This window comes from Amphiprion ocellaris, chromosome 19 (assembly GCF_022539595.1).
Source record: "Amphiprion ocellaris isolate individual 3 ecotype Okinawa chromosome 19, ASM2253959v1, whole genome shotgun sequence".
NCBI classification, from domain to species: Eukaryota; Metazoa; Chordata; class Actinopteri; family Pomacentridae; genus Amphiprion; species Amphiprion ocellaris.
The window spans coordinates 18,491,280-18,513,808 of record NC_072784.1 but is presented as its reverse complement, the minus strand read 5'-3'; the positions used below and the strand labels follow the sequence as shown (position 1 = coordinate 18,513,808).

The window sequence follows — 22,529 nt, the reverse complement described above, 5'->3', positions numbered from 1 at the left end:
AGAGGAGGTGCAAACATCTTTAAAGTATCTCCGTGTGCAGGCAGGCATGGAGCCTCGATGCTCTGCAAACATCCCATTTTCCATCTCTTAACTCTATTACGTCCGCTTGTCTCTATCTGGCATGTTATTGAAGGTAGCAGCGGCCTCTCCGGCGAGGCAAACGTAGCTGATGTAATGAGGTATGCTTGGAGTACCCAGTGGCAGCAGCGTGCTGACTGAAGCTGCTTCAACGACGGGCCGTAATTAAGAAGCTCTCTCACCTGCTGCTCCGCTGCTGTTACTCCAGCAAAAGACAGTCGGCTTTTACCTGGATGACAAGTGAAACAAAGAGGTGCATTATGCTACCTACCACCACCTATCACTCCTCTCTCCCTCTCTGCCTATCACACTTATACATCATCTTCTGCATTTATCCTCCTGTTGAGTGCACACACATTTGTTGTTTTCAGTTCCGGGCGGCCCTAGAGATGTTCCAGCATGCTCTAATTGTCTCAGCGTGTGCCGTTGTGTTTTAAAACAGGTGCTTTGCCGGAGCCACGTTAGTGCTGCAATTTTAACTTGGCTGCCTCCAACGGTATAGTGTTGTCAGGGGGGAAACAAAGTCAGGAGGTGGAGGGGAGAAAGGGAAGACAGAAGACAGCGATGTGTGGAATGAAGAGTGTGAGTGTCACTTTGTTGTTGCACATGTTTTAATGATCAAGAGGGCGTTTCCCGTCACCTCGTGCAGAGCAACAGATTGCAGTTGTCTGTGTCAGTTTTGCACGAGTCTGTGTGGAGCCTTGTAATTGTCTCGGGCTGTTATTACGTCCAGCAGCACATACATGCAGGCTGACCTTCTCCTGATGGCTCGCTCTTACTGCCCAGCTGTCAATTTCACCCCTTTTAACTCTCCTCTCCTGGCACAGCAGTGCCTCTGAGCTTTCAGAGATTACCTTAATGGAGAGAAAAAACAGAAGTGTACATACCTGCTCGGTTACGGGTTTTTTTTTCCATTTTTGTATTTCTTCACTCCAAATCTCATCGCTCTTAGTGTACAGGAAGCGCAACTAATGGGAAAAAATGAGCTATGAGTGAGAGATGGAAACAAAAGCTCAAAATCTTTTTGGTTCATTTGTTGCTGCCTGTTCAATGACACCCAAATTTCTGCCTTAGAATATCAGCTATGGTAAGTTTTAATATCTGTGACAGCTCGCAGCCAGACAGGAGTCACTCTTTTTGCAGGATTAGTAATTATATAGCAGGGAAGTCTTTGTAGCAGCAGCATCACAGAGCATGTTAACCTTACAGGATTTCTAAGTCTCCTTCTATGACTTTGGATAATAGAGCCAGCAGCGGTCTTTTCAAGGTTTAATAGCCTACTTGTGGAACTGCATCCCTCCTTCTTGTGTTGTGACCTGCAGGGTTTTTAGAGGCCTGATTGGTGGGTTTTCAGAAGGTTAATCCCAGCATGCCCGTCTCTCCTCCTGGATATTTGTTTTAACTGTTCCCGCCGGAGCGTATAGATTGCCAACAGCTTTAGGCTTGGCTTATTTCCTTTTGCCTGCAGCCTTAATAAGGAGAGCCAAATTTACAGTTTTTCACCTACTTCTTGCTCAGTGTTTTGTACTCCTTTCCTCATTTCTTCTGTGGTTTAATATTCAGCCGGTCTATCTGCCCCTGTGCTGTCACAGCCGGCGTCCCACAAGGAGCCTCGCCATGCTAGCAGTAAATTAGGCTGTGTATCAGAGGGAAGAGCTCCACTTGCCTTCCACAGCCATCTGCATAACAACAGAGCTTCTGGGGAGGACACTGTACTGTCACAGAAACTTTTTAAAGAGCTCCCTTTAATAATGCAATTCAACATCAGAGAATCAAAGCTAGTAATCCCGAGAATGTTCCCTTTACAAAAAACACTGTATTTGACAGAAACAAAGGGGGACAGAGGACTAATTAGAGGGAGAGATAATTAAACACTTGATTTAATTGCACATGTAAACAGTAAAGACTATAACATAATGAAAGCATGAGGCTAATAGCACAAACAAAAGAAATGCAATTAGATGAATTCAACTTGATATGAAAAAGGTTAAAAGTGATGATTTTCTATCTCTTTGTGAATAAGTGCAGGATTTAATGAGATAAATATTAGCTCTAGCAAACAAGCACAATATAAACTGTGTTTGAACAGACAAACTGCATGTTCTGAAGTGCATATTGCCACATTAGTTTAAAAGATTAATTCGAGCCACTGTAAGTGAGCTGTGAGACGCAGATAACAACAATTTCACACCTATACACAAAAAAGATTATCTTTCCGCGGGAATTTGCTGACAGGCTCCGGCACACCCGTTTAAGTTTGTCGGATAAAAATGATGATCAATTTATTGCTCTCCTCTCAAGTGCAATTACGTTTCAAATTTGTCTTGACGGGATGTTGCGAGCAGAAAGCCGGTTTCAGGGACTTCTTTAAGCAGGTGGTATGTTTTTCCATTTATTAGCCTCATGTTTATGTATTCACTGTTGCCACTTCAGCTCCCAGTTGTCTGACAGTCTAAAGTGGAGACTTTTCAAATCACAGCATAAGAAGACCTTGTGTGTGCTGGAGTGGCAGGACAGACAATATGTGGAGAGCCACGTGAATAGCACACATACTGGATGTAAATAACATTTCACAGACATTAAACCTTGAAAGCAACATCTCTGACATGTGGGAAATCATTTTGTCACAGTGGGTTTTTTTTCATATTCCAATATTTTTTTTTATGAATATTTCAACTTAATTGAGTTAGTCACTAAATCAGTTTGTGGATAATTGATTAATTGCTCTAGCCAGATTCTCATATTCCAGCTTTTCTGATGTAAATATTTATTAGTTTTCTTTAATAAATGACAGATGTATTAAAGTCAGAGTTTTGAAATTATAGCAGATATTTTATCACTATGGTGTCCCCAGACATTATACCTTTTTATGTCAAGAAAATATTTGCATCTTCCCAAATAATACTAGCCTCAAACTGCAGCTGACAATAGGTGGAGACTCCGAATGTTTGATGTTGGTACCTGTGAAATTAGATTTAGCTATCCCCGGTGCTGTTTGTCTGCAGTCTGTAGCTTTCTTATCATTCTGTGAGACTTAAATCCTCTCATACACCCTCCACTGCCTCTGACCCACTTGTTTAACACCCTCAAAATATAAAGCTGTACTGCTTTTCCTCTTCCTCTTCCGTCAAAGCACAACCAAACCACTTTTCCCCGATTCTCCATACCATATGTCTATGCATATGATGAGTAGCAACTTCTCTTCCTGAGTTGAGAGTCCAGTTCAGCGGGTGGCTTGAAAAAAAAAAATCATTTTAAAAGTATTTGGTGCAGGATTTGGCTGTTGTGATACAGAATAGTGTTATATGTGTGCGTGTTTGTTGATAGCTGTAGTTGTGGGTGGGTTGGCAAATGCCTCATGATACAAACTGAAAATTCCCCGACATACGTAAATAACCCAGTGAAGGTGGTGAGAGTGTGTCTTCGTGAAGACAAATTGTAATAGTTGTGAGAAAAAAGTGGCTCTAATTACAATATATGAGACCATAAATAAAAAAAAATCTATTTGTCATCTTTTTTTATGCTTTATGTTCAGTCTTCACTGATAGATAGAGGTTTCAGGCTGCATGTATTTTGCATAAAACCAAAGAAAACCAAGTTAAATTGCATTGCTTATTCAGGCTGTGTTTGTCGTTAGAAGTTCTTTTTTTGTTGTTTTTTCTTTTTCTCCAAGAAGGGTAATTTCTCCTCCCGCTTGTCTTGTCTTATCTCTCGGTGCCCACCGCAGCAGGGTCTTTTTATTGAGGCAGGTTAATGCTCTTGACTGCGCCCTCTATCTTGGCATTGCAGCCGAGGCCTCATTGGCTGGACTCACAGATCTTATCGCCTCTGATTGCAGGGTCACGTAGTCATTCAAGTCCTGTATTATTTAGCTGACCAACATGCTGCACCTTTTTCCTGGAGGCTCTGAGTCTTTGCAGTTTCGGTTTGGCCCGCTGCAGGTCCCAGCTCGTTTCTTGTGATAAAGTGTTCCCCCTACAAACCCACCCCACCAGGGCTCTTTTTGTGTATGTTTAAATGATGCTGCCATTGCGTGGGCTTTGTTTGGGCTGTCACGAAAATTCTCTGCCGGCTTATGTGGAAATACATTGGCTGTGAATGACAAAAGTAAAGATGAATAGCCTGTTCCCATTTTCTATTCTTACTCTCCTGCCCACACGACTTCTACTCCTGCTGCGTTTGTGTGCAGCTTTGCAAAATCTACCCACCAACTGGTGTTTTGAAAGTTTTTGGGTTAGATTCCAAATTCAATGTTACAAAAAATGCAACCGAGTTCATTCATTTTGGGTGTTATGTGGAAGCCGTTAACCCATTTAGCATTTTTAAATTCTGCTAGATCTTACTAAAAACAGATGTTACACAGCCACATACTACATTGACTCAAAGTACAGATCAGCTTATGAGGTTTCCAGATTATCCAACATTTGTTTTGGGGAAAATAGCCCCATCTTGTTGCTTCTCTGCCACAAACAAGCCAACAGAAAGTCCTGTGGGTTAAATAAGGGTAACAAAACACATTTTGAGCTGACTTAGTCTAAAAAATTCCCAATAATGGGACTTGAAAATCTGACCAAACAACTTTAAAGCTACTTTAAAGGCCATAATGGAACACTTTCGGCAGAAAATCTCCACTGGTACCCCTACTATTCGAGAACAATATCTGATGCTGTTAACACGTAATCATCTAGTCTCTGATGAAAGTGGACGTTTTAAGACATGCCCCACTTTTCCAGCCTGATTTCTAGGAAGAAATCTTCTAGGAATTCAAATATAGTTGTTGTGAAAAAAAAAGCTGTTCTGCAAGATATCATACTGGAGACTTTCGTTACTCAACATCAGCAAAATACAGCTTGTTCTGATCATTAGAAACAGTTGCACAGTGATTTAAATGTTTTATTTGAATAAATAGTTAATAAGGCCTCGGTAGATGATGCTGTAGTAGTCGACCACTATTGTTTAATTACGTTTAATGTTTGATTTGGGTTTTGCCAATATCTTCCAGCTCTTTTGTAAAGGGCTATAACTTGTTTCATTCTCTTTTCAGCTTTATGTGTGTCTATAGGCAGCATAGCCTCCTCAGCTTTTCACTGTCATCATGCATGCTTAGTGACAACAGTAAGCCGTAGTACATAGACCCAGCTTTGCCAGCCATTGTAATGGGGCCCTTGAGTCAGGTCCTTGTTAGCTGATGTACAATAAGCTGCAGTCTAATGAAGTGTAAACCAGAGGTCTGGGAAGTTGAGAGTGGGGGGGCAGATGAATAAGGCTGGAGGCTTTGGTGCACAGTGGAGAGCTCAATGCTAATGCTATTAGCCAGGAGGTCAGTCCATTTTGCCTCACCCCTGGTCAGTTTATCAGCACTTCATAATGTGAGTGATGTAAGGGCAGGGTGCTGAAACAGCTGATCACGCCTTAGTGCGATATCTCTGCGAGAATGAATGGAGGGAGAAATGGGTTCACAAGGAGCGCACAGTTTGATTGCAGCTGCGTCAGAATGATCACAGACCTTCTGACCTTAACAGCCCTCCTCTGTGTTGAGGTCTGTCCACCGGAGAACGTTGCAGCCTCCTTCTGGCCGACTTCCTCCTCGTTGCTGCGTTCATTAACAGTCCATTTGTTGCTTCTGCCCCGAGGAGGCTCCCTCTGCTGCTCCCTCGCTCAGCTCATCCTAATGCTGCTGATGAGATTTTAATGTACAGATGGTCCACTTTATTCAACCCTATTAAGCCTCAGCACTTTTTATGCTTTTAGTTTAACCAATATTAGTTTTATTATCCATCTCTGAATTGATTGTCTACCTGCTCAAAATCAGAATTTTATACTAGTTTCTATTATACTGTAATGCGATTAAATGTGTTGTGGTTTTAGGAAGCACTGTGTATTTTCTGTGTAATAATGCATGATTATAGTCATTCCCCATTCTGAAAGTTATTGTAAGACACTATTAGCATTCATAGCAAACCATTTCCCCCATATGTTAACCCTTATGAATACATTATAATGCATATATAATGCATTAAGTAATTGTAATTCAGAGAAAGCGCTATCATTTCTCGATAGCTCTTTTCTGATGGTCATGTGACACTGTTCTGGTGTGTTTGCTTGCACATCTGTGCACAAACACACAAATTAACCCTTGGCATGTTTCTCTTTTAGCCAACGCCGGGGCCTGTTTTCCTAAGCAAGGTAACTCACCGGGCGAATGGCTCCCCGCTCTGTTATCACACCTTAAATTCATTTGTTATTCCAGTCGCATTTTTGTGTGTGTGTGTGTGTGTGTGTGTGTGTAACCATACCGTCTCCTTTCGGCTGTCTCCCTTCCCTTCCTGTGTGCCTTCCACCTTGGGCTGTGTTGTCTGTCAGTTAGAGTACCGATAAAAGGCCAAGGGCTGTCAGAGTGATGCACCTCCTTAAAAATGGACAGCAGAATCAGTAACTTTCAGGAGAGACAGTGAGACTGTGTAGAGAAAGTGTCAAAAGGTGTCAAGGGATGGAGAGAAAGCTCAAACAGATGGACAGCAGTTGGTGAGGAGCAACAAGAAGAGAAATGAAAAAAGTGTGACCTCATGTTCCCGCTTGACTTTAAGTCACCCAAATTTTTCGTTTTTGCTTCTTCTCTGTTTCCAAGAAAACAATGAAAGCCACTTAAGATGACAAGCAGGCATATCATAATGGAATATCCAGCAAAACAAATTTAGCTTGAGCCTCTGCCTTTGATCTATTGCAGAAGCGTTTTACTTTTCTCATTTTTCTTCCCTTCAGAACTTGAAATCAATAACTCTGCAAGGAACTGCTCCGTCCTGGTGGCAAATAGTCTAACATCCCATCCCATTTCTTTTTCTCTCTCTCCCTCGCTCTCTCTCTATGACTCTCTCTCTCTCTCTCGCTGTCCCCTCTGTGCCTTATTTTTCCACTTTCCTTCTCTGCTTCATTTGTTTCCACCTATGTGTTCCTGCTGTGTGTATGTACGTCTCCACCCTGAAACCTTTCTGCTTGCTGGTGTGGCTGCTGATTCTTTCTCGCACACTTCCCACCCTTTCTTCCTTTCCTTCCTTTCCTTTATCCCCCCTTCCCTTCCTCTGTCCTCATCCCTTCAGATCCCGAGCGTGGTGGCAGTCACATGATCTCGACGGATGACTTGGAGTATCCGCGGGAGTACCGGACGCTGGGGAACAGCGCCCGGCGTTTCTCCAATGTGGGCCTGGTGCATACGTCGGAGCACCGCCACACCGTCAGCGCCGCCCAGAGCCTGGAGGCCCTGACCAACCTACACAAGGCTGACATGGAACGCAAGCGGGACGCCTTCATGGACCACCTGAAGAGCAAGTACCAGCAGCAGCAACAGCAGCTGCAGCATCCACACCACAGCCCCCACCACAACCCGCCGTCGCCCTCGCCCTCCCACGCCAGCATGAGGGGCACATCAGAACGGTCTGCACGAGAACAGGTATCTGATCACTGATCATATATGCATGGAGATATGTATGGCATTTTGGGGGTATTCTGGGACTTTTGCATGTGTTTCAAAGCTCTTAGTGTATTGACTTCAACAGAAAAATGACATCATATATAGACACACAAAGACCCATGGAGTCACATGTATTGTCAAGCAACCAAAAAGTTTTCTTTTTATTCGATGACATCTGGAATGAAAGCAGCACAATGATTCCCATTGTGCTCATTAAAATCAGAGCAGAGACAGCAAATAGAACAGAGAGGGCTGTCGGGTGGTCTTTGTAAACGTTACTACAGGTCGTCATTAAACTGTGACAGCCAAAGCTTGTCTTTATTGCTCTGCTGGCAGATCCTGCAGAATCTCACATCGAGGGGTTCGACTGGTGCTGTTGAGGCACAAACATGTTGAATGCACACATGCAGTTCACTTGTTTCCTCCTCTGCTGTTTGTGGTTTTTTTTTTTTTTTTTAAATCAATTTGTTTCTCCTGCAAATGCCGTTTATACTTTGACCAGTTTCGTAACCTCCACGCAGCAATCTGGCTCGCTTCTATCTGTGACACACACAAGTACAAACTGTACCGTAGACAAACGATCCCTCTTTGTGAGCACCACTGCTGTGTTTAAAAAAGAGTGGGGGGATTTCAGTGTAATGACGTGACAGAAAAGCACATCAGCCGACAGAATGAAAGGAAAGAGAGGGAGAGAGAGAGCATGAGAGAGGGTGGGTGAAAGACAGGTGGAGTCCATAGTTGCCACGGCAACCTCTCCCATATATGGCAAGCAGGGATATCGCATTGCAAAGGTCAGGTTGTGTAGAGAAGGAGGAATTGTACAATAATGAAGGCAGAAGGGATAGAGGGATAGTGAGGGGAAGGCAGGCAGGTGGAAGAAGGAAAAAATAAAGACTTAAGCAGCAGCAGCCAGGAGAGAGTGGACAGATCCTGAAGTGACAGGGCATTTTCACTTCACGGGGGAGGAAGCAGCAGAGCCCAGGATTCCTTGTCATCTCGTGGATGTTGCAGAGCGTGGACGGGGAGGAAGCGGGGAGGGAGGGGGGGAGCAAACGAGGAGCTGGAGAGGAGCGCAGCAGCCAGTAGAGCAGCCCGCTGCTCAATTAGCCAGCACCAGCAGGACCCGAGCACCCATCTGCGAAGGAGTTAATCGGCTGGTGTTGTAATGAATTAAATAAAGAGTTTCCGCCGCATGTGCAACTGTAGAGCGAGACACAGAGAGAGAGAGAGAGAGAGGGAGAGAGAGATTGAGTGAGGAAGAGGGAGGTGGGTAAGAGAAGCAGAGGGCGGGAGAGACGGGCAAAATCGCGATGAGGATTCACTGCACCTGACGGACAGCCTTTGGGATGACTGGAGTGGTGGACAGGCGCAGGTGCACTGCAGGTGAGATGGGACTGAAGAGCTGGAGACTGTTGTAGAGAGGTGTGTGTTTGTGTGTGTGTGTGGGAAGAAGGGAGGGAGGAGGATGAGAATGTGCCAACTGGGATTAGATTCCACGCCTGTTGTGTTTGTTGTGGTGATGGCGTGCATATGCTCAGCCGGCTAGACGAAGGGCTGACTGGACGTCAGTGTGAGCTGAGCGAGTAAGCGTTAATTTGACGTGCGTGTGTGTGTGTTTTTGTACAATAGGGAGCGAGGGCTGCTGAGGATGTTAAGGCACCAAACTGGAGTAAGAATGGTTGAGATTGGGGGAGGTGGAGGTGTGGGGGTGCGGAGAGGATGACGACATGAGAAGGAGACGGAGGTGGAGGAGGGGTGGAGTGAGTGCAGCCTGCTTTAAATGCAGGTCAGGTAATGCAGTGCTCTACTCTGTGAGGCTACGTCCTTCTGTTGGAGCTCTGTGGCTAACTCCAGCGAGCGCACATGCCTGTGTGTAAATGCATAGATGGGTGTTTTAACTGAGCGATGCGTTCAGCCCCCTTACACCTTAAACATGCATCAGTAAATCTGTTGACCTGAGGCTCGCAGCCAAAAAGGAAGTTAAAAATGTTAGGTCTGTCATGTGGGATCATGGCTGAATGAGTTGGTGTCACAGCCACTGACAGCACAGAACAAGGTGCTGAATGTAATTTCTGCGCAGAATTCACGCTTTATTTGCAGCGACCATTGCCAGAACACACATTGCAATAAGCTCACGGTGCAATATTTGCAAGTCAAAGTCCAAGTTCAGTATATCTGCAGCTGTCAGCAGCGCAACAGTTACACCAGAGGAGGATGAATGTGTTTACTTTACCTGAGAACTGAGTAAGCCTCATTAAAGCAACAAACGGAGAAACACTGGCAGAGACAGACACACAAGACCACAAATCACTTCTGCACCATTAAAGCCAGCCCTCAGAGTCATTTAGCTTTGTGGGGAAAATAAAATCATTAACGTTGTCGGAACAAGTGAGCAGCAATTATTTATGATGCACCAATGTTGCCCCTGAGCTGCTGTCGTTTGGACGGATTGTCAAGGACGAAGCTCACCTGCTACAGTGAATAAATGACTGACATATGATCAGATAGTCGAGGCCGATTCGAGACCTCGTGTGTCAGCTTATCCCTGAAAGTGACCCACTTAACTGATGACCTCTCACCCGTATTTCACAATCAGCTTTTTCACCACTTCTCTTCAGATGAGGTGCAAATGATTTACAGTTTCAGATCTTCTCCTGCCCTGCGAACAACTTCCTAGCCATACTGAGAGGCATTTCTTTATTTTATCAAACCATGATTGAACATTTAATCCTATAAACTTTGAAGATAGGCGGTTTTCCACTGGACAGCGACAATGTGGGTCATTTAATAAAGCAGACGAGCTTGCTGGGAGACAGAAATTCTCCTCAGCATCACATCAAAGAGGCGTCTTTAATAATAACTGCTTTGACATATGTTGGGAAAAATTTATATGCTGTGGGGAAAAAAGAAGCGTGGGTTGAGATTATGCTCCATATCATTTCATGTCCCACTTGTCTCAGTGCCAGTGTGGCTAAGCACACTCGTATATGTACACTTCTAACGCTCTAACATTTAAAACTATGTGCTGAACAACTCCCCTCTCTATCAGCCAAATATTACTTTATGGACACAGTATAATAGTGCAATGCCGTAACCATGACTCTGAGAATGAAGGTTATAGTGTTTTGTTTGTGTTTTAGAGATGTGTTTTCATTTTATAATTTGCAGGGTAATGAACTGCATCATGTTGCTGATTGTAATGTGTCCTATTTCCATACTATTACTACACCAATGCTGTTGCACACTGTATGATTTCTAAGCGGTTTGTGCATGGAGTGCATTCACAGTGGAAAAGTGGCAAATAGAAGTATACACAAAGATCCCAAACTGCACAAAAAAAAAAAATCTGCTTGATATGCCCCATAATGCATTGTATAACAGAAATGGACAAGCTATGAACTCCCTGGATGTGTGCTGGAGAACACTTTGCACAGCGGTCTGACTCTCCCATCATCAATACCAGACCTTGGTAGAAAATTAATGCAACTCTGGACAGGAATAAAAGTTGTGACATTGCCGAAGCTTATCAAAATGATGCCACGGTGAATGTGTGTCGTTCTCAGAGCTAAAGGTGGTCCAATTAAATCTTAGAGTGTGCAACTTTTTTTTGGGACGGGCAGTGTATATACAATATTTGCTATTCAAGTAACTTATTATTCTAAACGTTTATAATAAAGTCAGTATAAAAACCTTAAAGTATTGCAAAAGTTTTGAGCACCATTCCACAAAACCCATGCAGTCATATTTTATCATCTTAAAAATATTTATTTTTCCAAAGAAACAATCAGACTAACTTATAAAGACATGGAAACCATTCAACATGCTTTTGTCAAATTCTTCCAAAATTACTACAACTGCCTTTTTTATCTGCCTGAACCAAAAATCTATTGATCAGTTTAAAATTGTACAGAATCCAGCTGTTATGCTTTTGTCCAAAACTGAAGAAAAGAAATGTTTTCACATGACTCCATTTTTATAATCTTTACACTCACTCCTGGTGTGTTTTAGGACAGGTTTAAAGATTTTACTTTTACTCTCATTGTGCACATTGAGAGCTCTTTAGTCTGTTCCAGGGTCCAACTGAAAACTAAAGTGTTTGCAGTTGGGCCCCCTGAGGCTCTGGAACAAGCTGCCCAGAGAAATCAGGCCGGCTGATTCAGTGTACTCCTTTGCTTCCGTTCTTCAAAAATAGTTTTTATCTATGAGGCTTTTGCGATTTTATTCAAGTATTAATTTCATTCCCCTTTGAAGATCTTTTTACTCCTTTTTTCTCCAACATTGTATTCATGCAAATATATATATATATATATATATATATATATATATATATATATATATATATATATATATATATATATATATATATATATATATATATATATAAATAAAACACACTCTATAAATAGAGATTATTACTGTGTTATTATGATTTTAAAATCCCTTGATAGTGGAGTGTCCTGTTGCTGTATTGTTCATGACTCTCCTAGAATGCGATGCACAAAGAGAAAAAATGGAGCTGCTCACAGCTGGAAATAACACCTTCAAGAACACTTCTGAAAGAAATCATTACGGCATTTCTTTGAAGCGTCTTTCTTTGATTTAATTGTCAGTATCTTTCCAAACTCAGTGTGTATTCACACCTGTTAGTATTCAGTGGTTAAGTACAAAGATTACATGTACAGTAACTCCACAACAGTATATTGTAATAGTAGAACATACTGTATAATGTATACGTTGTTTTTTTGGTTTGTTTGTTTTTGGCACTTTCTTGGTGTTTTTGCTCCTGTCACATTTTTCATCATGTGGACTCATTTTTCACTGCACTACAACCCCCTCTTTTATAGAAACAGCACAACAAAGGCTACAAGTAGTAGGAACTCAAAATGTCTTTTGTGCAGTAAAACAGAGTTGAAATGCCATAAATCATAAAAAAGAAAACATGAAAGTAGCTTTCTTTGATTTTTTTTATTTAATAAAAAGTGGATAAAACTGGAAGCAATATGTACTTTTAACACAGTTAAGCCGAATGGTCTCTGAATTTTTGTCACATGACTGTTGGTCACAGTATAGTCATTTAAAGTTCTCAGTTGTGCCAAAGATCACCTAATTTTTTCATTTTTTTACAGAATCTAATTAATATAAACAGTATGTTTTTTGAAATTTTTAAAAATTAGATGTGTAGAATAAAATCATTGTGATGCACTATTATGATTTTTAGCTTAGATTTGGTAGATTTTTCCAAATGAATTAGATGTCAGAGTTCTGTCAGAAAGTTTAAAATCCAATAATTCTTTCTGTTTTTACAGCTCTGATGAATGATATGTTTTTCAAACCCAGCAGCGGGTTCTGGGGTCGAGAGGGTTAAAGTTCTGGTTCTCCTCTAATATTTCTGACACAAAACTGTAAAAGGCATCAATTTCTTGCATAATAACTCCCTGTGTCTGTGTACTGCGGCCAGGAAACATCACTTTTTGTATGACTTTAATTCAAATGATTCACTGTGCATCAAGACCAAGCAAGAAGCTGCACTTTGATCCATAGATAGAAAAGAGAGAAAGCAAGAGAAGAGCATCAGGTGAAAATACAGTGAAAGAACAGCATCAGGGTCCAGAGAGAGAAAATGAAGTGAAAGTTATATTACAATAAGGTCATAATCACTGAAAATGCTGCCACTGATGCTTGTGTTTGCAAAAATAATCTTGGCTTTTGTTGAGACTATATTAAAATGGAAGGTGGATAATGAAAAACCACCAACTGTCATAAATCAAAACTTGTCTGTCACTTTTTTTTTTCTTATCCCTGCACCAGGAGAGTAATGTGGCCTCTGCAGAAGGGAGAATGAATTGACTGAAAATTGCCTGCAGATAAGAATAAGAACTAGAATAAGAGTTTGGATTAGAATTAAAATTCATGAACTCTGCCCAATCTTTTTTTGATTTTCCATGTCATTTTGAGGTATTTCGGGGCCATCAGTGGCTTGGCCTGGTTTCGACTGTTGGGTAATTATGGCTTAATGGAAAGCTCGTTTCCTGAGGCCTCTGCCAACAAGCGAGCACCTTTTCTTACATGGCGCAGCAGCAGGAAGGGCAAATGGACAGATGAGAGATGCAGCTTGGACCGGCAAAAATAAGCAGGTGGGGTGGCGAGGTTCTGATGAAAAGAGCACTGCAGGTGGATCCAGAGTGGAATAGACAGGAAAGAGCAGGCGGGAGACAGAGTGGTTTGCTTGCCTGTGGTGGAGAAGTCTGGGAGAGAGGCCAGCGTTGCAACAACAGAGTGGGCTGCTGTTTGATTCGATTTCACTCTTTTCATTTCCTCTCCTTCACCAGTTACGGCCAACACTGCAATCTTGTTTCAGGTACACTGTAACCCGACGCCTGCAAAACACGGCCGCCGCTTGCATTAACACCAATTTAGGTTCATGCTTGCGGTTTAGACAGCCACATTAGATGAAGCTGTCAGCTGTATTAATGAGGTTCAAAAATAGCCAGAGTAGTCAGGAGAGGAGCATGTCACACAAAAGCACTTATGGTTTTTGGGGAGGATGCATTAGATTTGATCAAATCTCTGCATCAGCTCCTCTCCAATTCATGTCATTCTATGTACCTTTGCTGAAGCCATTATGAGAAAAGTAGAAATCTAACATTTCTCTTTCTGTCTCCCTCCTTTCCCTCTTTTGTCCTTCATGAAACTCTACAGCAACAGCCCAACTACTGGAGCTTTAAGGTCAGTGCTGCTTTTCTAAGTCTCCCTGTGTGTTGGTCATTCTACCTGTCCATTGTCTCAGTGTGTATGGGTGTGTGTGAGAGTGTTTTGTGCTCTGGCGTGACGTCTGAGCCCTCAGGCATCACCAGCCGATCTCCACGCCCCTCTGGCCCCGGCAACACCCAGACCGCTCGACATCTCTGGGCTCCCCGGCCGGTGTGTGCATATGATTGTGGTTTATTCTTGTGTGTGTGTGCGTGTGTGTGTGTGGTGTCGGAAGTGTCAGAGGTGGCGACAGCTTAAACTTCTCCGGCTCAATTTAATCTGCAGGAGACGATTCTCTGTGGATTTATGATACCTCAGTCAGCTGGCATTAATGGCTCGAAGCCACGTGACCCTGCCGACGTATTGCCGGCTGAGACATTAAGAAGACATTTCAGATGTGCCGCTGAGGTATTACTGAAATAATGCTTTGAAATTAGCTCAGGGGGCTTGAGTCATGTCTGGGCTGCTGAATGGATTTTATCTGCTGGTTTAAAGAGGAAAATATAGGCTGTATACACTGGGGAGCAGCCAGACACACTGAAAGTATAAATCACTTATACTGAATGTAAAGAGTTTAGTCTATTTGTTAGCTTTTACACAAGGTTGTATGACTTTCTGGCTTTGTGTTTTATAGAGGTAGGCAGAGGGTTGTAGTATCCAAGCAGAGCATGCTTTGATGCAAGCGTGAGGGGAAAAGCCCAGAGCCTATCTAAGGAGCAGAACTCTCTGAATGTGTGCTCACAACATCGTTTGGACAGGGTGGAAATGTCACTGAATATCAATAGCCATATGCTCTGACCCATGGGGAGGCATAAGCAATTTATCCCTCACTCCCACAAGTGCTTGAACCTGAGAAGAGTGATACGAAGTGGGTTTTGTGTTCAGACGATTTTTAAACTCTGCAGGACTCTCGGGTGGGTTGCAAGAGTTTTAAACACGAAGCTTTGAACATCAATCTGACAAATTGGGGAATTATTTTATTAGATGTAATTAGATCTGAAAAAAACATAGTTTCCAGAAACACTGAAAATGTTAAAAAAAAAAAAATCAGCTTTAAAAAAGTTAACTGGAAACTACATTGATTATTGTAGAAAAATAGATTTTCTTGACTGATAATTTTGTTTATAAAATGCTCATTATTGTTCCTCAGAGGCACATTGACATTTATGAATCAACAGTTCAAACTCAAACCAGTGTAGAGTGAACAATAATTTTTAAAGTGGTTAAACTATTGTTAAAATAGTTGCCAATTCATTTTCCGCTGCTGAGATAATTAGCTGAGCATTTGCTGCAGCTCTGAAAAAAATTAATCTTCAGTGCTTTGTGCTTACTAGTACAGTGAATTGCTGTTCTGTTAATTGCTTGATGTTGCTCTGCATTTTTTGCCCCGCAATCCACCAAATTAGGTAGTTTAATCACCCCAGCAGTCAGAGCAAGAGCTTTTATTTGTTTGCCCTGCAAGGTGCTGCGGCAGCAATAAAATCTAGAATGAAACGAGCAGAAATGGCCCAAGTGCCGGCAGATCTGAAGATATTTGCTTTCAGCGGGCAGACTGTTGTTGACACCTTTTATGCTGACACCTCATCCTGCGCAATTTTCTTCATTTCACGCTAAAGCTTCTGAGAGCCACGTCCTGCTCCCTCGTCCCACCAGCTCTAATCTAAGCTCAGCTCTCTTGCTGAAAATAAACAGGAAACAGAGCTACTATCAGGATCGTACTACACTCATTTTTTCACCTGTGGAATAAATAAGTCTATCGAGGATCTGATCAGATTCTAGTGTGTTAAATGCACATACTTGTTAAACATTATTGATGACAGTTACAGATGTTGGACATGCGGTTCTTCTTTTTCTTCTCTGAGAATGAAAAAATCAAAGACGTGTATTTTTCGACAGCTTTCCAGGCTTCTGTTTCTCTTCTATCTGTAAGAAAAAAAGAACAGTCCTGACCGGCAATCTCAGCCATCATGTCCTGGCTGGAAGACGGCGCTATTTTTGCTCCCTCTCCTTTCTAAGCAAACTGATTGCATCGACTTACAATTCACAGCAATTTGACAAAACAGTTTGTTCCATGCATTGATAACTCCTGGTATTCAAAAGGAGAAGGGACTCTACGGTGTGTTTAGAGAGGGAGGATTGCGTGTCCAGAAGATTGGCCTGAGAGTTGGAAAAAGATGAAGAGAAATAATGGAGGAGGAAGAGCAAGTGGAGCAAAACAGATGTGAGAGATGGATCGATTTAGGGCGCTGTTTTCTCTCCATTTTCTACAAGACAGAGCTGTGAAGTTTTTTTTGTGTGTGTGGAAAAGAGCCAGGTTGTGAGTAGAGGGAGAACATGCGGACTTTAAATGCCCAAATTCAGACAGAATGTGGTTTTGGCCTCTGAGGTGGAGGCAGATATGTTGACATAAAGCAGCTCAAAGAGAATCAGGTGAGCTTTGGGAGGACAAATGAGTGACGGGGGATAAAAAATGGGAGAGGAAGTTGGGTAGCTGGTGGCAAAGGTACACCGAAGCATCTGAGGAAGATAAAAGTATCATTAGGAGGAGGGAAAAAGAAGAGGAAGAGATTTGGACAAGGTGTGAGGTTCAACCATTTAACACCTGTCTACCATAATACCCCAGAGACAAAAACTTCAAACACGTCAAGCTGTGTTTGACATTTCTTTATATAGACTTGCTCAAGTCCAGTCAAATCACTTAAGAGGAGAATTATGGCTCTCGGGGGGGAAAAGATTAGAAAGAAGAGTCAAGCAGCAAACATCATGTAATGAGCCACCCTCTGGACCTTGACTCAGAGTTTGCTTTAAAAGCAGTCATATGTGCTCGTCTGCTTGTTGTATATTCAAGATTTCTCACAGGATATGAAATCTTGCACCTTAAAGCTGCACTAATTCAAGCTTTGCAGACACTGTAGCACATTGTCCTAACTCACTGCACATTTTAATTAGCTGGAATCTGCGATTGTTGTGCTAGATCTGTGCAGATCAGTTCACCAAGTATGATGTTTGAGTTTGACTTTATTAGAATGGCATTTTTAACAAAGTTGATTCAAACATCACTACAGCAGTGCTGACATGAAGAGGCGAGCGGCATCACTTTGTGCTATCCTATCGTGAATGAAAAATAAGAAGAAAATGCAGAGATATGAAGTGACAGGAGGCTTTATGATGCAGAAAATACTGTCTGATCTGCAGCAAAGTTGATAATTATTTATTAAGACTACAGTTTTACCCCTAAATTTTAAAATATTATTCCAAATACATTAAAACCAGCCACATTGTTGATCCTTTTGGCAATTAATTGGGCATTGTGATCCTAAAAGTGGACTTAATCTGTATAAAAAAAAAAATCTTTTCCAAATATTTTACAGATAAATTCATGTTTAGTAAGTTAGGAAGCATTCACACTGTTCTATTACCGTGTCTCATGTGTGTGTCTTTGATCAAACATCATGTAGTGTGGAAAAGTGGAAATCCACTTTTAAGCGGATATTTTATTAAAGAGAAGCTTAAACATTATGTTGGCTGGTGTGCAAGGTTAACTAGTTTGCTGACTAGATAAGAAAACCCTGTGGCATCAGATGTCATTTGCTGAGATATCCTCTTCCAAACATAAAAAGCCGTACACCATGGCTTCCAGTGGTTTGACCTTAAAACAGAGCAGGCTAAGCAATGTGTGTGTGCGTGTGCGTGTGCGTGTACAAGCACAGCAAACAAGAAACAACACAGTGGGAGGTTGCATAGAGTTTAATGCAGTTTGTTGCCTAAGGTCTGTCTGCCGCCTTGTACCACTTTCCACTCCATTCGCTTCTGTTCCACGCAGGATCATACTGTTCCCTACTTGTTCCTCTCTTCAGCCGTGCCCTTATATCAGTGTAGAGTTCTCAGCAGTAATTGAGTGCTGTTGAAAAAAAAGTCTGGATCGCTCTAAAAGGAAAGGTTCGGGGGAAGGAGGGAGGGAGGGAGGGAGGGAGGCGAGCTGTGGAGAGAAAATCGGGAGGTAGAGACGGTTTTCCCCCTCAAAGCCTGTGAACGGCATCATGCGTAACACTGGCATGTCTAGCAGGACCAGATGCATGACCAGATGGTGCGTTCACATATATTATTTACAATGCGAAATTACCGCGGCGAGATATTTTCAGTTTTCATATCACATAAACCACCAATATGGAAGTCAATGTTTGGAGCGTGTTGTAACAAGGCAAACTGACTAGGAGCACATATAACAGCAGCTGTGCTAAGCTTACACACAGTCATACATGGGGATTTCACCGTCTTGTTGAGCAGCACATTGATGGCAGTCATTGTGAGAATTACTTCTTCGCCTTTCCCGCGCGTTTTTTTCTCTTCTTTTTCAGCTAGATCAGAATTATATATTCGAACTTGCAGACGCGCTCACTCATGCAGCATCATGCTCGCAGTTCCCCCTTTCTTTTTTCATCGAAAGCCGAAACTAGGTTATTGAGCGTTAGAGTAAAATTCTCACATGCACCAGCAGACTCAGAATGTTGAAACACGGAGTTGCTCTCATTCCCATTCACACCGAAAGCTGTTGCTGCGCTTCTATGCCAAACGAGTTCCTGGGTGCCACTTTGACTGAGTAGGTGGGTTGTGTTCAGGCAGCTGGTTCCGTCGCAGTTCCTGTTCCAAAGTGGCGAAGTACAGTGTGCGGCAGAAGTGTGTACACGCCTGTGCAACATCTCTTAAATGTCAAATATTTTCAAGTTGAATTACCTCTCCAAATTCTATGATTCATTCTAAATTGACATGTATGTGATTTGCCCTTGTGAGCAATCAACAAGTACATTAGAAAGACTATATTGAAAATACAGGCCCCATAGTAGAAACTCAATGCAGCACAAGAACTCTCTCAGTTTTAGACTTATGAACTGTGTCTATCTGCATGTCTGCATCATGGCGCCACATGAACGACATGGAAAAGATACAGGAATATCAGTGACCAGCTGAAAATGTGTCAAAGCACTGTTGTTGGTGGTAATTGGGTGATATAGAATGAGCAATATTACCAGTAATTGGCGGTCCTCCTAAGATGATGCCTTAGACATATCCAGCTCTGAAAAAAAGTCACAATCAAGTGCTCCAGACTTGAAATGTAGGTTATTAAAGGAAATTCGAGTTCACTTTTTCTGACCACTCAGATAGTGTGATTGACAGTTTGATATCAACTTTGATGGATGGAATCTAGAGGAAAACAAACCTTACTTGCTTTTCAGCACAAATATGCAGGATTAAGAACATGGATAGAGGCCTGATAAATGTTGGAAGCGACTATTTTTATGGTCGTATATATCATAATAAATTGTTCGGCTCAGATGAAGTCCAGCATGTTTGACATGAACATGGCCACTACCACAGTGAATGCATAGTCCCGACAGTGAAACACAGATGTGGGATTGTAATGATCTGTGACTAAACTTTTTTTGACGGCACTAGGAATGCCTGTGAATATACCAGAAGACTAGCAGACAAACTGAATCCCGGTTTGCAGAAGCTTGTCAGGAATGTTTCAGCATGATAACAATCCAAAGCAGTCTGCCACAATCACACAAAAGTTTCTGAAGAAGACAAATGTAAAAACTATGATCTGGTCGAATATGTTGCCTGACCTGAATCCAGTAGAACACCTTTGGGGTGTTTTAAGGAGAGAAGTAGAGGAGCACAACCCTTCCAGTAAGAGCATCGTAAAAAAAAATGTCTCAGAGAAATGGCGGAGCGTCTTGTTATCCTTCATGCAGAGGACTGAGTCTGTCGTCTAAAGATAGGTGAAAATAGGAAGTACTGAAGAAATAAAAGATTGAGGTACATCTAAAGTGTTTGCTTTTACTTCGGCACAAGAGCAAATGTCTTACTGTTCAACTTAGAAGTGACACAATTACTGTAAGATGATACAATTTTGTATCATTTGACATTTCGGTGATATTGTACACTGTACCTGGGTTTATTGAGCGCAGAGTAAAACAAATGTATTTTATCATTTGACTTTCTCAATGGCATTTAGATAATTAAATGGGATCTGCTAACTGGGGGAAACAGCTCACCGGCTCTGTGCAAAGGTAAAAAAAAATAATCTACTTATCTCATCAGCACCTTTAAAGCTCACATATTCCTTCCTTGTAGTCTTGTTCCATAAAAAAACCCAAGTGTAAAAATACCTGTTTTGCCTTGGGTCATATATCAGATTACTTTTTGGTCAAGACAAGTAACTTGATGTCAATTCCGGTTGCCTGGCAAGTGCTCAGAGCCCAAGAAATAGTCTGGTTGTTACCTTACAGAGGTTGAATGGCTGTTTTCCAGTCACTTAAGCGGCTGCTTGTGATAGCTTCATATTTAAACCTGAGAGTGATATCAATCTCCCAATGTATCAGCCGATAAAAAGAAGCATATTTCCCAAAGTGTCACAATATTCCTTTAAACAGGAATTTTCTGTGTCGATAACTTTTGCTTCCTGCACCATAAACAGAATTTAAGGGACATTAAAGATGATTCAGTACGGGATTAAAATCAAATAAAATGCTCACAAGTCGCAGCCATACAAGGCATAATATGTTCTCATTGAATTTCCCCCATAATGTTCCACTGTAGGACTGTCTGGTCAGATTGTGACACAGTGCAATACGTGCCGCTCCTCTGTGATGCTGCTGGCTGTGTTCTTCAGTGTGGTCACAGTTTAGATAAATGACCCTATTAGAAAGCATGGTGGGGGTTATCTGTCAGCATCACGCTTTCTCTGCACATTCACACACTGTCTGCCGCCACCATCACTGGACACCACTCTCATTCTGTGTGTGTGTGGGGGTGTGACTGAATTATGTATGACGGTGACAAGAGGAGCGTAACGTTACACTCTAAAAAACGGCTGTTATGGTACTGCAGGGAATTTGTAACTTGCCTGGTAAATATACATGTGATAGCATACACTAAGAAATAACTGATGATTGCAGTGCTTGCATATTGTTATGTTCCACATAGTGCAGTTTAGTTACTGTACTGCACCTACAGTTTATTGGTTAATTAATTGCCAAAAAATGTAATAACTAAAATCTCATTGATTAATGATTTGCAATTTACACATTCATCATTATTTATTAAGTAACAAACTACAGCCGTGCCTGCAGCTCTATGAGGCTGCATTTAAATAATGCTAACCATCTCATTGTAAGTAGGTGTTTATTTGGGAACTCACGTATCTGACAAATAGGACCACAAACGCCAGTACAAGATTCTATTGCCATCTACCAAAGTAGTCGATCGACAATCTGATGACATTGCTGTTTATAGAGCCATGCTGCCTACAAGGCTAAAAATGTAAATCATTTGCTAGTTTTATGTTGCCTAGTCTGTCAGACTTTGCTGTTTTTTTTCTGACTTCACCATAAATTGAATAACTTCAGGATGTGCCCTGATGGTAACTGCTGACAAGTAATTTGAAGATGTGAGGTTCTGGAAATAAGATGGATTTTATTACCATTTTCCCCCCAAATTTTATTGATTAAACAATTGATCATTTTAAAAAAGAAATCCATAGAGAAAGTAAAGTCTAGTTGCAGCCCTAATTCCCTGTTCAGCACAGCTTCCTGCCTTACTCCCCAATTAACACAACCATAAATGTATGCATGTGTGTTTATGAATGAATTCAAACAGCCCACCGCTGAGAGTCAGTGAGTGCAGACATGGCCCTCTGTGCTGCTTCTGTCAGACTCTCCCATTAATTAAATACCACATTAATGGAAGCCACAGTAAATTCTAGCAGCAGCTTGACTCAGACACTGAAAGGGAGAGAAGGAAATACTTATAAGGGGGGAAACTGTTCATGGTACAAGGAGGAGGAGAGAGGCCCGGCTACTACACTGTGGCTAAGGATGTGTTTGCTTTTGCCATCCAAACAATCAGCAGACAGCATTCTGGGAGCTCATTACAGCAGCCTCAGAGCTGGAGGAGATGGTACAGCAGTGGAGGATCAGGGAGTCAGTTCAGTGAGCTCAGCCCCAGCTGCGTTAACGGCCTTTCAGCAAGAGACGCCTGAGCATAGGCCAGCAGGATAAACCCACAGTGACAGCCCGGGATTTGCATGAGCTTCCCCTCCCATCCCACAAGCACTCGTTTAAAGTTGGTAGCTGCACAGGGACAAGAGTGTGGGTGAGGGCGTGTGGGAAGTGTGCAAAGTCGAGCAAGCATGGCATAACTTTGTGGTGGGGCAGCTTAATTCTGCCCC

The 22,529-nt window shown here is 42.0% G+C and overlaps 1 protein-coding gene across 16 annotated transcripts in view; it reads left to right on the top strand.

The window, feature by feature from the left end:
- srcin1a (SRC kinase signaling inhibitor 1a) overlaps window positions 1-22,529 on the top strand; it is a 112,567-nt gene that overhangs the window by 59,631 nt on the left and 30,407 nt on the right. For 11 of the 16 annotated variants that reach the window (XM_055005373.1, XM_055005370.1, XM_055005374.1 and 8 more), the window contains exons 2-4: window positions 6,235-6,264; window positions 7,176-7,525; window positions 14,246-14,272. In XM_055005373.1, the coding sequence (XP_054861348.1) occupies window positions 6,235-6,264; window positions 7,176-7,525; window positions 14,246-14,272 (407 nt within the window). Of the gene's footprint in view, window positions 1-6,234; window positions 6,265-7,175; window positions 7,526-8,587; window positions 8,930-14,245; window positions 14,273-22,529 lie in introns of those variants that run through there. The other 5 variants (XM_055005376.1, XM_035957112.2, XM_055005368.1 and 2 more) reach the window with 2 other exon arrangements.